Source organism: Chrysemys picta, chromosome 2, assembly GCF_011386835.1.
Source record: "Chrysemys picta bellii isolate R12L10 chromosome 2, ASM1138683v2, whole genome shotgun sequence".
NCBI lineage: Eukaryota > Metazoa > Chordata > Testudines > Emydidae > Chrysemys > Chrysemys picta.
The window spans coordinates 261606831-261620415 of NC_088792.1; the positions used below are offsets into that span (position 1 = coordinate 261606831).

The window sequence follows — 13585 nt, forward strand, 5'->3', positions numbered from 1 at the left end:
ATATATTTATTCATTTACACTATTTTGAAGTACTTCTCTCAATTATCAAATGTAATATCAGCAGAGTTGTGAAAAAAATATTGTTTTGTATTCACTAAAATTTATGTGAATATTTTTTACAGTTTAATTCTGTGTGTGTGTCTGCACTCTGCTCTGTAGATATTTTTAAGTTTGGAGTTTTGTTTAAATCCAGAAACTCAAAGACAAATTCTGTTGATATATAGATATATACAGACACACCCCTACTGGTTTTAAAAACTAGGTTTGGCGAATCCAAATCTGAATTTCAAATTTATAAATAGATTCAAATTCCATGCTGTTTTTCACATGATGAGCAGCTCTAATCATCATATGCAGTAGGAACCTGAACCTGCTTCCATTGAAGTCAATGGCAATACTCCAACTGATTTTTATGAGAATATACCCTGGGTGAAATTAGGTGAAAAACTATACAAAATGAATAAGCACACTTTATGATAGTAAATGAAGATTTATGGAAGAAGAGGAACTGATGGAGCAGGATAATAACATCAGCAGGTGTGCTTAACCACATCTACCTGCTGGATGTCTTAAGAACAGGCTTAGCCCCTGAGTAAACCCTGACTCACTGCAAATAATAGTTATTTGACTTATCACATCAGTACTATGCTGGTTCAGGCAAAGTGAGCAAGCAATCTGACTTCAGGCATGACATGCCCATTTTCTTTGTGGTCAGGCCTCTTTTTGGATCTTAAGAGCAAGTTCTTCATCTAAAATTATTATTTTAATTATCATTATTTATCATTTCTATTGTAGTAATACTAGAGATCCCAGTTGAAATTAGAGCCCCATTGTGCTAGGTTCTGTACAAATGTATATTAACCGAGTGCCTAAAATGAAGAATGTACAGTCTAAATAAACCAAAGAAATAAAAGGTGGGAAAAAAGAAATATTATTAAAAAGCCAAAGGCTATTTTGAATGATATCAAATTTGACTGTAAGATTAGGATGGGAGCAGAATCTAGGATGTCAGACTTGCACATAATTTTCTGTGTAGGCAGAACTCAGGAGAGAATACGGCCTATGGCTTCTTCCTGATTCCTGAACATTAAAATAGCTATGTTCTTATAATCAAAGCAATATAGATCTGAAAAGGCTCCAAGATGAAAATATTGATTGCTGTAACTTATGTGATGGAAGTATGATGTTGCCAAGAGAAAAAATAAACTCCTGTATTTATTGAGAAGTAAAACTTAGTGAAGATGAGAAATGGGCTTGAAGTACAACCTGAGATCTAAAAGGACCTTAACTCTGTATGTCTCAGATATGTACTTCTCAGTTGGCCTCTATAGGTGTACTGGACCAAACCAAAAGCCTGCATTGTAGCACTCCTTGGCTTTGCTATGTTCAACATGAGGATCTCAATTTTTGTGATTTGGGCCCATTTCCATTCAAGATGATTCACTAGTTACCATGCAAAACCAAAACAACAACATCCCATGCTTGAAATTAGTTAGAGTACTTGGGGCTTTACTGAAAGGGCAGATGCAAAACATATTTTAGACTTAACTTGAGGCCTGTGAGCTCAAATGACCAGTCGTTTTTCAAGTTATATAAAATTGAAATCATTATCTTGAGGAAATAATGGTGCAGGAGCTCTCCCTCTGCAAACCAATATTCTTATCATCAATGTGCATATAATAAAAATACACATGTTCAAAACCAAATGGTCACTTGTCCCATCACATTGAGTGTGTCATTTCCCTTCATACTAAATGTTATTAACAAAGTTCAGTTTTCCCACTGGATTATCTTGTAAAAATATTTTTACTTATTTTTATGGCACTTCCACCAACATTATATTTGTAATGGATATGTTTAATCTTCTATTTGTTTTTCAAATAATAAAAAAAGCAAATAGGCTTCCACAAAAACCTATGGAAATTTTAAATGTTTTCAAGACCACATTCACATACTTCAAAAGTGGTACCTGAGCAATGAGGCAGAGATCCACTCCAATGTCCATTTAATTGACATGTGCGAGATGATTGGCCTAATAGTGATCGCCTTCCTGTGCAGGTATAATGAACAGTAGACCCAAATGTATACTTCTCTCCAGACAGGATCGCATTAGGAGGAATGCCAGGATGGCCACAGTCAATCACTACAATACATAATTATTGAAGATAAAAAAATATTATAATCACCGATCAAACTTTTTATATTTACCATTAGAATTCCCATATTTTATACATACATCTTGTGAAGAAGCTGAATTATTTAATGTTAATTTATTAAATATGAATAATATATCAAGAATCAAATTCTGACAGATGCGGTGAAACAGATGTCTCTTGAAGGGTCATGTGTACATTATCCAAAATTAATGATAATGTGCTTCTAATATTCCTGCTGAGATGAGCCTTAAGGTACAGGCATTTAGTGTAATTAAATATATATATATACCCTAGATGTATATATATAAAAATTACACAAGATGCCTGTACCTTAGGGCTGGTCTCCGCAGAACTATATCTATATATATAAACCTTGAGCTTCTATCGCCTAATTTCCTGATATGTGTTTATGGGGACCAGGAATTGAGCCCAGATATTTTGCAATATAAAGACCATATTTTGCCTTTAAGGCTATGGCCTGTCTTAGGGGCAATACAGAGTTCCAAGGGTAGCTTGTGAAGCAATTATGCCTGAGCTAGGTACAATTCCTCTGTGAGCTCTCACTGCACCTGGGAATTGAAAAGAATGCACCATCCTTTGACAGCTTCACCTTTTCCACCTCCTCTCCCCACCCTACTTTCTCTGAAGCAATGTCTCTCCCTGGGAGCTAGGGATCAGGGCCTTAGAAAAGCCAATTTACACATAAACAGTTTTCCTTTCAGGCTGAATTAGCTTTTTATTAAGATTGACTCAGAAGCTTTTAACCTTACACCTTTAGGGTGTGTGCTGCGTGGACTGCAGACAGTGGTACCTGAACAATGTTCAACTTCATATACAACACTGGTAGCAAACTCTAATTGCAACAGTGCAGAAAAGGAGATGTAAGCTGATATTGTGTAATTACACTGAAGACAGCAAAGAGAGAATTCCATAATAAGTAATACTGATTACTTTTTTCTTTTACTTGTCTCTGAAACACACTTGTCTCTGAGATAAGCCTATAACAAAATCTTGTAAGAAGCATTTGTAGAAATTGGTCAAAAATAGTATTTTACAAAGTTCTGCATTTTAAATCCTGGTAAAGCCATTGAAATTGTTTCAGAAATCTAATATGTATTAGAAACTTTTATAAAATAATGGGAAAGTTATCATGGTTAGCCCAACAGGCATCTATTTTATAAGAATAAAATAAAGAAAAAAAAGGCCTTATGCACTACTCTGTAGAACAGTAGACACATGGATTATGTATGTCAAGGAAATGAAGGTTTGCCCTGCAGTGCTGAAAAGAAATAAAACATCAGTTGGAATTTGAAATGGGGAACATTTTCAAGTAAGGTTTAATTGCTCTTATATTTATCTATCAGAGAAAAAAAAAGTTGTTAAGTTTAAGGGTACATATCAGTGACTTGAAAGTAAAAATCCTTACAAGAGCATGTAGTTATTTAAAAGCAACCATTAAAAACCCAGAGAATTCAGAGTGAAGGTTGAACTTTGAAGGAGACCAAACATTTGCACTTATGAAAATGCTCAGTGGTAAGGCATCTAAATCACCGTATTTCTGTCCCCATAACGATTCTAGCCTTGCATCTCTCCCTCCTTGTTCTTTTACCCTTACTTTGTGTGATGCGTTAATGTCTGATCAAAGACATTTTTTCTAAGTGCTTCATGAAGATTATGGCTTATAGCTGTAAATATCTTGATAATAGAATAGCCACTGTACTGATTTAATTGCCACTTCCACCCTCCCAACTTCCTGTCATCATCTTCTTCCATAAGGGCTTGAAGATAGGTATTCAGTCTATGGTTGTGGACATATTGGATTTGAAGAAGGCTGCAAGGTTCTTAGCACTGAAATTGTGCATAACAGAGCATTGGTTGAATACATACTGTACATGATTTGATGCTGTGTGAAGATCGTCATTCACTAACCTTAGCTCTTTTTATTATAGCATTATAATTTAATGATCTCAGTCTTGGAGTTTTTCATTTATAGATACACTCAGTCTGTGTTTAATCACATTTGTATAATAGCAGGGCCAGCTCTGGCTTTTTGGCCGCCCCAAGCAAAAAAAAAAAAAAAAACCTGCAGCGGAGTCCCTGGGTTTCTTTTTCCCTCAGGGCATAGCTATGGAGACAGAGCTAAGATTATGTCAGTGCCTTACCTGTGCATTTTCATGGTTTCATATGTTTGGCTTTCCTTTACATTTAACCTTAACTCTGACATTTTTGCATTTCTAATGGCTGTTTTTGACAACTACACCATTCCAGTAATGTTTTTCTGCTTCAATTACTCATAAGGACCGCAAACTTTAATGCCAGTTTAACAAATGAGAGTTGTAAAATAACTACAAACTATATAAAAGATAAGGAAGACCCCTGGAATGAAGATCATTTATAAAAAAAGATAAAAAACCTGGAAGAATTAAAAACTGAGAACAGTTGAGAGAAAATGGGAAGAGAAAAATCCTGCCTAAAAGATAAATAATAAATGCAGAATTTGTCCACACTCTTCCAGAAATGTTGCCAAAATGCCTGGGTTAACAACTCTTTATCTTGTTTTCTCTCTCAACCTGATGTCTCATACAAGAGAGAAAGCCTAGTCCAAAAACAAGTCTTTGTAAAGGGACCTACCAAAAGGATTGAGGAAAAGAATCTCCCTGTACAACTCAAGGGCTTGTTGAAAACCTTGCAGCTCTTATACGGCTTCCACTACAACTTTAGAGGTCCAGTGTCATTATTTATTGCTATGAAAGTTCCATGTAGTCAGTGCATCCATATAGCTGCACACCTACTGGATACACCCCTGCTCCCAAACACCTTTTCTACTGATGCACAGTACTCCCAAGGATTATTCTTCTATGATATGCCAAAGAAGTGGAGTTTTTTTGCGTGACCTCTCCACAGATAACACTTTCATACACCATGTATAACAGACCTGGGATACCTCTGCTGCCTTTGAGACCTTATATGGTTATCACACATTTAAAAACCCATGTATATAGGATCTCGCTGTCTAATTTCTACCATCATCATCTAACTGAGTGCCCACATAGAGAGACAGAAGAGACAGATATACTGTTTACAGCAAAATCAGTGTAAAACATTATAAAATATATAGCCCATTTTTTTTATCTTACAGAAAAATACACATTATCTACTTACTAATACATTCAGGTAGTGGCTTATCCCAGTGACCATTTGGTTGACAAACTAAAACTGAAGATCCAAATAAAAAATGTCCAGGATTGCAGTCATAAAACACCACTGTTCCATAGGTGAAATTTCCATGTTCTATTTTACTTTCTCGTATGGAATTTGCAGGGATTCCAGGATCAGAACAGTTGACCACTAAAAAAAAGTGATACACTTGAAACTCATTTTTAGATTACACATGTATAATATATTGTTTTATAAATAAATTTGTAATAGCTTTATTATTGAGGTCTGGTTGCACAAAAGGATTTAAGCACCTAAGTCCATTAGGCACCTAAGTCCCAGTATTGGGATCATTATGATGTGCAAATATCCCATCAAACCACGCAAGGAACCTAAATTCACTTGGTGCCTAAGTTTCCAGAGTAAAAGTTTCTTTGGCACCTACACATCCATCTCTGGTCATGTGCAATGCTTCTTCACTCTAGGCATCAGGATGCTAGATTCTCCCATTTAAACCCTAGAGTGATTCACAAACCAGGACAAGACGGGCATTTGGCCTAATAAGTCATATGCAGGGCGTAATCCAGTAGGCATGCTCAGAAGCTGTTTAACAGATTGGGTCCCTTTCAAAATCCAGACAGAGGAGGAGAAGAAGGAGGTGGTGCCCACCTTGTAACCCAGTGATTAAAGCAGAGTCATTTTCTCTCTCTCGCCCAATGACTGTTCCACTATGGATAAATATTTAATGGTCAATGGACCACAGAGGGGCAGAAAGTGTGAGAATGACCCTGTAGTCTGTGGTTAGGACATCCACTTGGGAGGTGGAAGGCACAGGGTCCAGTCCTCTTGCCACAATCACTCTTTCATTATCTACAGTGGAGCAGCTTCAACAGGAGAGATTCAGGGAACCCCACATCAGACTGTCCCATAGCTCAGTGGTTAGAGCATTCTCCTGAAAGGTGGGAGACCGCTCCTCAATTGAACCTGGGATTTCACATCCCGGTAAAAACTCTAATCACTGGGATAAACATGATGAGGAAAGCACCACTTCCTCCTGCTCCTCAGCTTCTTGCTAAAACAGTGCCAGGAGAGGGTTCACAGCTGAGAATCATTAGCAGGGCTAGGTGTCTCCCTGTCTCCTGGAGTTAGGTGCCTGTCTCTACGAGAGGGGCAGGGCTTAGCATACACCCCTCTGGTTGGCATCTCCCATTGGGTAGCTTAGGCAGGAAGATAGATATATAGAGAGCTGTCTATTTATCTATCTCCACCTTTCACTGAAGGGAGCTTTTGTTAATGATGTGAACAACCTGGTTGGTTCTTTGGGGTCCTCAGCTTCGCCAGGTGCCCCAGAGGGAGTGAACCCAACAGGCAATGACCAAGTGATCTCTCTCCTGCCATCCATCTCCACCTTCTGACAAACAGAGGCTAGGGACACCCTTCCTTACCCATCCTGGCTAATATCCATTAACGGACTTAACCTCCATGAATTTATCCAGTTCTCTTTTAAACAGTTATAGTCCTAGCCTTCACAACCTCCTCAGGCAAGGAGTTCCACAAGTTGACTGTGCACTGTGTGAGGAAGAACTTCCTTTTATTTGTTTTAAACCTGCTGCCCATTAATTTCATTTGGTGGCCCCTAGTTCTTGTATTATGGGAACAAGTAAATAACTTTTTCCTTATTTGCTTTCTCTACATCACTCATGATTTTATATACCTCTGTTATATCCCCTCTTAGTCTCTTCTTTTCCAAGCTGAAAAATCCTAGCCTCTTTAATCTCTCCTCGTATGGGACCTGTTCCAAACCCTTAATCATTTTAGTTGCCCTTCTCTGAACCTTTTCTAATGCCAGTATATCTTTTTTGAGATAAGGAGACCACATGTGTACGCAGTATTCAAGATGTGGGCGTACCATGGATTTATACAAGGGCAATAAGATACTCTCTGTCTTATTTTCTATCCCGTTTTTAATGATTCCTAACATCCTGTTTGCCTTTTTGACCGCCGCTGCACACTGCATAGACGTCTTCAGAGAACTATCCACGATGACTCCAAGATATTTTTCCTGATTCATTGTAGCTAAATTAGCCCCCATCATATTGTATGTATAGTTGGGGTTATTTCTTCCAGTGTGCATTACTTTACATTTATCCACATTAAATTTCATTTGCCATTTTGTTGCTCAATCACTTAGTTTTGTGAAATCTTTTTGAAGTTCTTCACAGTCTGCTTTGGTCTTAACTATCTTGAGCAGTTTAGTATCATCTGCAAACTTTGCCACCTCACTTTTTACCCTTTTCTCGAGATCATTTATGAATAAGTTTAATATGGTTGGTCCTAGGACTGACCCTTGGGGGACACCACTTGTTACCCGTCTCCATTCTGAGAATATACCATTTATTCCTACCCTTTGTTCCCTGTCTTTTAACCAGTTCTCAATCCATGAAAGGACTCTTCCCTCTTATCCCATGACAACTAAATTTACGTAAGAGCCTTTGGTGAGGAACCTTGTCAAAGGCTTTCTGGAAATCTAGGTACACTATGTCCACTGGATATGTCCCCTTGTCCTCATGTTTGTTGACCCCTTCAAAGAACTCTAATAGATTCGTAAGACAAGATTTTCCTTTACAGAAAACATGTTGACTTTTGCCCAACAGTTTATGTTCTTCTATGTGTCTGACAATTTTATTCTTTACTATTGTTTCAATTAATTTGCTTGGTACTGAGGTTAAACTTACCAGTCTGTAATTATTAGGATCACCTCTAGAGCCTTTTTTAAATATTGGCGTTACATTAGCTATCTTCCAGTCATTGGGTACAGAAGCCAATTTAAAGAACAGGTTACAAACCATAGTTAATAGTTTCGCAACTTAACATTTGAGTTCTTTCAGAATAATACATATCCAAGATAATATATTGCTATTGGGCTGAAGTTGAAATATACTCTTAGTACACAATGAGAGTTTTCTATTGTGAATTTAAAAAGAATAATAATTTCTTAACTACAAATAAAATATTTAAAAATAAAGTTCTGTAAATAGTTTTTCACTAGGGCTCAAGGCAGAGTAATTAATCTAATTGAAAGGAAAATGTATTAAGTAAGATGAATATAAATACACTATATGATTTAACATTCTGTATCATCCTAGAACACAAAGTTTATAGGAAATTTTGGGAAGCCCACATGATGCTGACTCAGCTGCAGGATAGCTCTTTGATGCTATTTCTACTTGCATGCAATCAGGATTTCTTGAGAACTACACATTTTCTAAGGGGAGCCAATTTTTTAAATCTTCAAATCATATTTCTGTAACCCTCCAGTTCTTGTGTATCAATACATTAATTTCAAAAGACACTGCTGTAAAAGCTGTGATCAGTAGCAAAAGGGCTGCTCCAAGAAAACTAGTCTATAATCTTCTGTATTTTATTGGGAACAATACTATATTTATATTAATTGAAAATGAAAAAGTAAAACCAAATACAAATAAAACTTAACATTTCAAGGGTATATTGACATGACAGAAGGTGATGTGGCTTTGCTTTTATGGTCTGATAAAAACAATAGCTATTCAACCGTATATAACATACTGAGACATCTCCTAGTCCCCGAGTTAAGGTTTATAATATCTTTATATTGGGTTTGGAGAATGACTATTTCATTCATATGCATACAGTGCAGCATCAGAGTTATTTTGTTTTAAGATACTGCTTTGTTTATTCCCTATCCATAATAAAATCTAAAAGTGAAGGTGTTAATCATTTGCTCTCAATGCAACATTTTAGTGCTTCCAAGAATCTTACTAGGCACAATGATAACTGAAGTTATCTATACAGGCCAAACTATACATTCAAAGCTGGGCTCTTACATCTATATTTGTCCTCTATTTAAAAGGGCCATGCTTTTCATTTATGCTGCATGCCCAATGTCTCCAGTTAAGTCAATGGAAGTCTGTCGTATGAACAGATTACTTTTATTTAGGTGCCTAAATATGGATTTAGGTGCCTAACCTGGGTGTCTTGTATGGGCATATTGGTACAAAGTGTCATTTCATTTGTACAACGTGTCATTTCATTTGTACAAAGGAAAAGCTTCTAAAATCTGCTACAATGAAATTTGGGTTAAAGAAGTCACTTCTATAAAATCAATAATACAGTGAAAACATATGAAAATAGGCTTTTAAAAGACATTAATAGTGAGTATAAGACCTCAAATTTAGATTTTATTTAAAAAAAGTTTTGATGTTCATAGAAATGTTTTCATGTTTCTATTTTAGTTTTAATTTCAGTGAAGATCTTTTAAATTCCATCCCCTGAATTTTGCTAATGAATGAGAACCTGAAAATAAAAAGAATAGGAACTAAAATGAAACTGCCCAGTTTAGTCTCATAGTTCAATCTGAGTGAAATGCAAACAGCAAACTAACTGTTAGGTGGTGAAAAATAAAATTAGATGTAGAAAATGTGTTCTATTTAAATACTCTAATTTTCTATTAGTAATTCCCATGATGATTTTTAAGCATATATGCTTTGCTTTGACATTGTCCCTTTATTTCTTTTTTCATATTTGTTTTTCATATTCAGCGTAACCTCCAAATCTGTAAATATTTGTAATCATACCTTTACATATCGGTGGTGGATGGCTCCATTGCCTATTAGCCTGACACTGTGCTTTTGTTGGTCCTTGCATGGCATATCCAGTATTACAAGAGAAAGTTACAACATCATTGAAATTGAAACCATTTCCACTTGTTCTTCCATAAATCGGACTACCGGGATGACCACAGCTAACAGCTAACATCAGGAAAAAACAAGAGTCAGGAGCATGCTGCTGTCACTTTTCACGGTACCATGTAATAGTGATGATTACTTAGTAGAATTCTAAAGGTCAGATCATATGAGGTACTGAGTGACTCCCAAGAGGTATTTAAAGCTGTCAAGTCATTTAATCTTAATGGGAACTGAACAAGGTTAGTATCTTTCAGGAGGTGTTGAGCACTTTGTAGGGATCAGGCCCTTATTTTCTAAACATGATAAAGAGGTTAAACCTAAAACTGTTTCTCAAAATTCTCCTTATTTTTTTTTTTCTGAATGGCATTTAATCAGTTAGGAACGTATGGTACAAAAGGCTAATAATAAAAGATCTGTCCATGGTGCCTAAGCATTCAGCACAGTGCATTTCTAACGTCAAATGGTCATGATCATTAAATCTAAACATGCAGTACTATAGAAATACATTAATGAAATTATGAATGTCATTAACAACATAACCGATAGACAAATAAAAGAGAAATCACTATTTTTGTCTACTTCTATTAAGCCATGAATTTACAGTACTGACACTTCTAAAAATCTATTGTAATGTTATGGACAATTGCAGTGTTTAATGGTATGTCTTTCGTTGCTACAATCCTCCAGTCAACCTCCTTGCCCTTTTCTGACGTATTGTACTGCACAATTCCACTGTGTTCAACAAAATAGCTTCCATAATTGGTTGTGAAGAAAGAAACTATGTTCACCTTCTTTGCTGTTAGCAAAGACCAAGGAGCAATTTTTTTTTTCAGTTTTGCTGTTGATGTTAACCCAGTGATTTGGAAATTCCTGTTGAACTATGTCTCATTCTTGCTTTAAAGATTATTGACAAATAAACTCGTTCCCTAATGTCCAATACTTATTTCTATCTTGAGCAAAAAGAGTAGTGGCATTAATCCACTGCTGAAGGATTACAAATAGGAACAGAACAATGAGGTATGTGTTTGTGTGTTTCTGTACTTTATTTATAATTTATTACTATTAACGATAGTAATAAAGTATTATTTTGAGAAACCTCTATCATACGTAAATCAAATGACAAATGAACAATGTAGGTAATGGGATAACAATAGAACTGGTTCCACTGTGATTAGTTGAGATTTTTATGGCCAGGGCTTTCTATTATAAGGTTCTAGCTATACGAAAAAGAGGGCATTGTCAGTAATATTAGTATAATTTCAATAATGTAATATCAATTTAACACTAATTATGAACCACAATTGGCATTTCCACAATTACTTTTCATATACACACTTTTGAAAGGGACAAGCAGTCTCAGAAGGGACCATTCTTAATAAATAAATACACAGAATACCAATTTTTTGCAACCTCTCTTTTTCACCATAACCCAGGTTTACTAAAAATAATCCATTTAAAGAAAAAACTTATTTTTTCTCATATGAGGTTAATTTATGTGACATGTTAACCCAGTTAACATACATGAAGACCCTAATTTTCATAACACACTATTGATTAAAAAAGTAATAAAATCTCAGTGAAAATGAAACAAGTTTCTTAATGTGAACATTTTAGTCTTCAATGCTAACAGTATAATTTAAGATCTAACAACTCTTTCTATTGATCAATAGTAAATACACATAACTTTCAGGTGATATCTTCAAAAGCATTTTCAAAAGTGACAAAGGCACTTATGCTCCTTCGTCCCGCACTGATATTCAGTGAGCCAGTTTCTGAGGGGCCAGATTTTCAAGGGTATTTAGGGGCCTCAAGATGCAGATGAACATCAAGAGGAATTTTCAAAAGCTGCTAGGTGCCTAATTCCTATTAATTTAAATAGGAATTACTTGCCTAGGCTCTATAGGAGCCTTATCTTTTAAAAATCTGGCCTTAAATCACCTTTGAAAATGGAACTTGGGCACTTGTCCAATAAGCTAATGTAAGCAGTACACATATTGCACAAATAAGATATCTTTTTCCATGCTTACTTACGCACACAGGATGGAAGCTGACCAGACCAATTGTGATCTTGTTGGCATATTCGTACAGAAGAACCAATCAAGCGAAAACCAGGGTTGCATTGGTACACAACTGTGTCTCTGTAGCCATAATTCTCTCCAATCACTTGACCATTGACTATGAGATCTGGAACACCACAGTGGCCAGCTGCAATTTTCAAATTACGGTAATAAAACCAAAAATTATGATAATTCAAAATACATATGATAATATTTAAAATATCCATCTTAATGAAAAATAATCTACTTCTTTACATTTATAATGAATATTTTAACAAGGTTTAACTTCTCAGTTTCTTTAATTGATTTCATTCAAATAATAATTTGTAAGCTGATGAAAACAACCAACCAAATACTTCTTTCATACATACAAAGATCATGCCTAAAAATTAGAAATGCAAATCAAACAAAGAGCTTATGTGGTATTTATACTATGAAATTTTCATTCCAGAATTTCAAGTTGAGGCATCTACCCCTTTCAACAACAACAAAAAAGGCTAAATTATTCGCTGGAGTAAGACCACTGGCTTCAGTGTATTTGGGCGAATATGCATACTTGATACCTACAAGAAAAGATTGGCGGGTTTTAACTAACATTTTAATTAGAGACAGTCAAAACTCTGAATTTCTGTTCAACTCAAAATTGTATTAAAAAAAACAAAACAAACAAACAAACAAAAAACAATATTTCCAATGAAATGCAAATTCTGAAAAAAAAATGGCTCAGGTCAATCAAAATGTCAGTTTTGATAAAAATCAAAACTATTCTTCTGATTTTGACTTTTTTGTTATTACTTTATAATTTATAATATAATAAAAGGTTAATAAATTTATAAACAATTTAATTTTGACACAAAAATTGAAATATTTTATTTGGATAAGGTTGAAACATTCCATTTTAACCTTACTAATTTTTTTTTTCATTTTCTAAATGGAATTTTGTCTAAATCTACAAGTTCTCAGAGAAAGTTTTGATGTTAACAAAACAGTATTTGCCTGTGGAAAAAAAACATTTGATCTGAAAATTTTCACCATCTCTACATTTAATTGATTAATACTGGAGATGCAAAATCCCACCTGCCTTTTTTCTCTCATCTATTTTTCTCTCTCCTCTTTCTTTTCTTTCATTGGTTCACTGTTTTGTTTTAGCCTGAGTTTTCTTACGTTTAGACATCTGGCTGGCAATAATTAAAAATAGCTGAGAGAGAATCTTTAGATAATTTAGCTGCCAAACTTACTAAGTGTCTACTAAGCATATGTGAAGTGTGATTTTTCAAAGGCTCATAGCTTGACCAAATTTGTGTGAATTTTCATGGGAATAGAAAAGGCACGTCCCTGAAACCACCATAAACTCCTTGCCACATTTCTAATTCCAAACCTTGGGTGAGCTGGAACTTCTCAATGCAATGTCTGTAAAAAAATTTTAACATGAACACAACAATGTGTTTTACCTCATTTTCCTCTTGGAAATGGCTGGCTTTGCTAAAACTTT

The 13585-nt window shown here is 35.2% G+C and overlaps 1 protein-coding gene across 2 annotated transcripts in view; it reads right to left on the reverse strand.

Annotated features, from left to right (window-relative positions):
* The window catches only part of CSMD3 (CUB and Sushi multiple domains 3), a 1168516-nt gene that overhangs the window by 83195 nt on the left and 1071736 nt on the right, over window positions 1-13585 (reverse strand). For both annotated transcript variants that reach the window (XM_005287288.4, XM_008168301.4), the window contains 4 exons: window positions 12068-12241; window positions 9926-10099; window positions 5319-5504; window positions 1970-2143 (listed from right to left, as the gene is read on the reverse strand). In XM_005287288.4, coding sequence (XP_005287345.2) covers window positions 1970-2143; window positions 5319-5504; window positions 9926-10099; window positions 12068-12241 — 708 coding nt within the window. The remainder of the gene's footprint in view (window positions 1-1969; window positions 2144-5318; window positions 5505-9925; window positions 10100-12067; window positions 12242-13585) is intronic.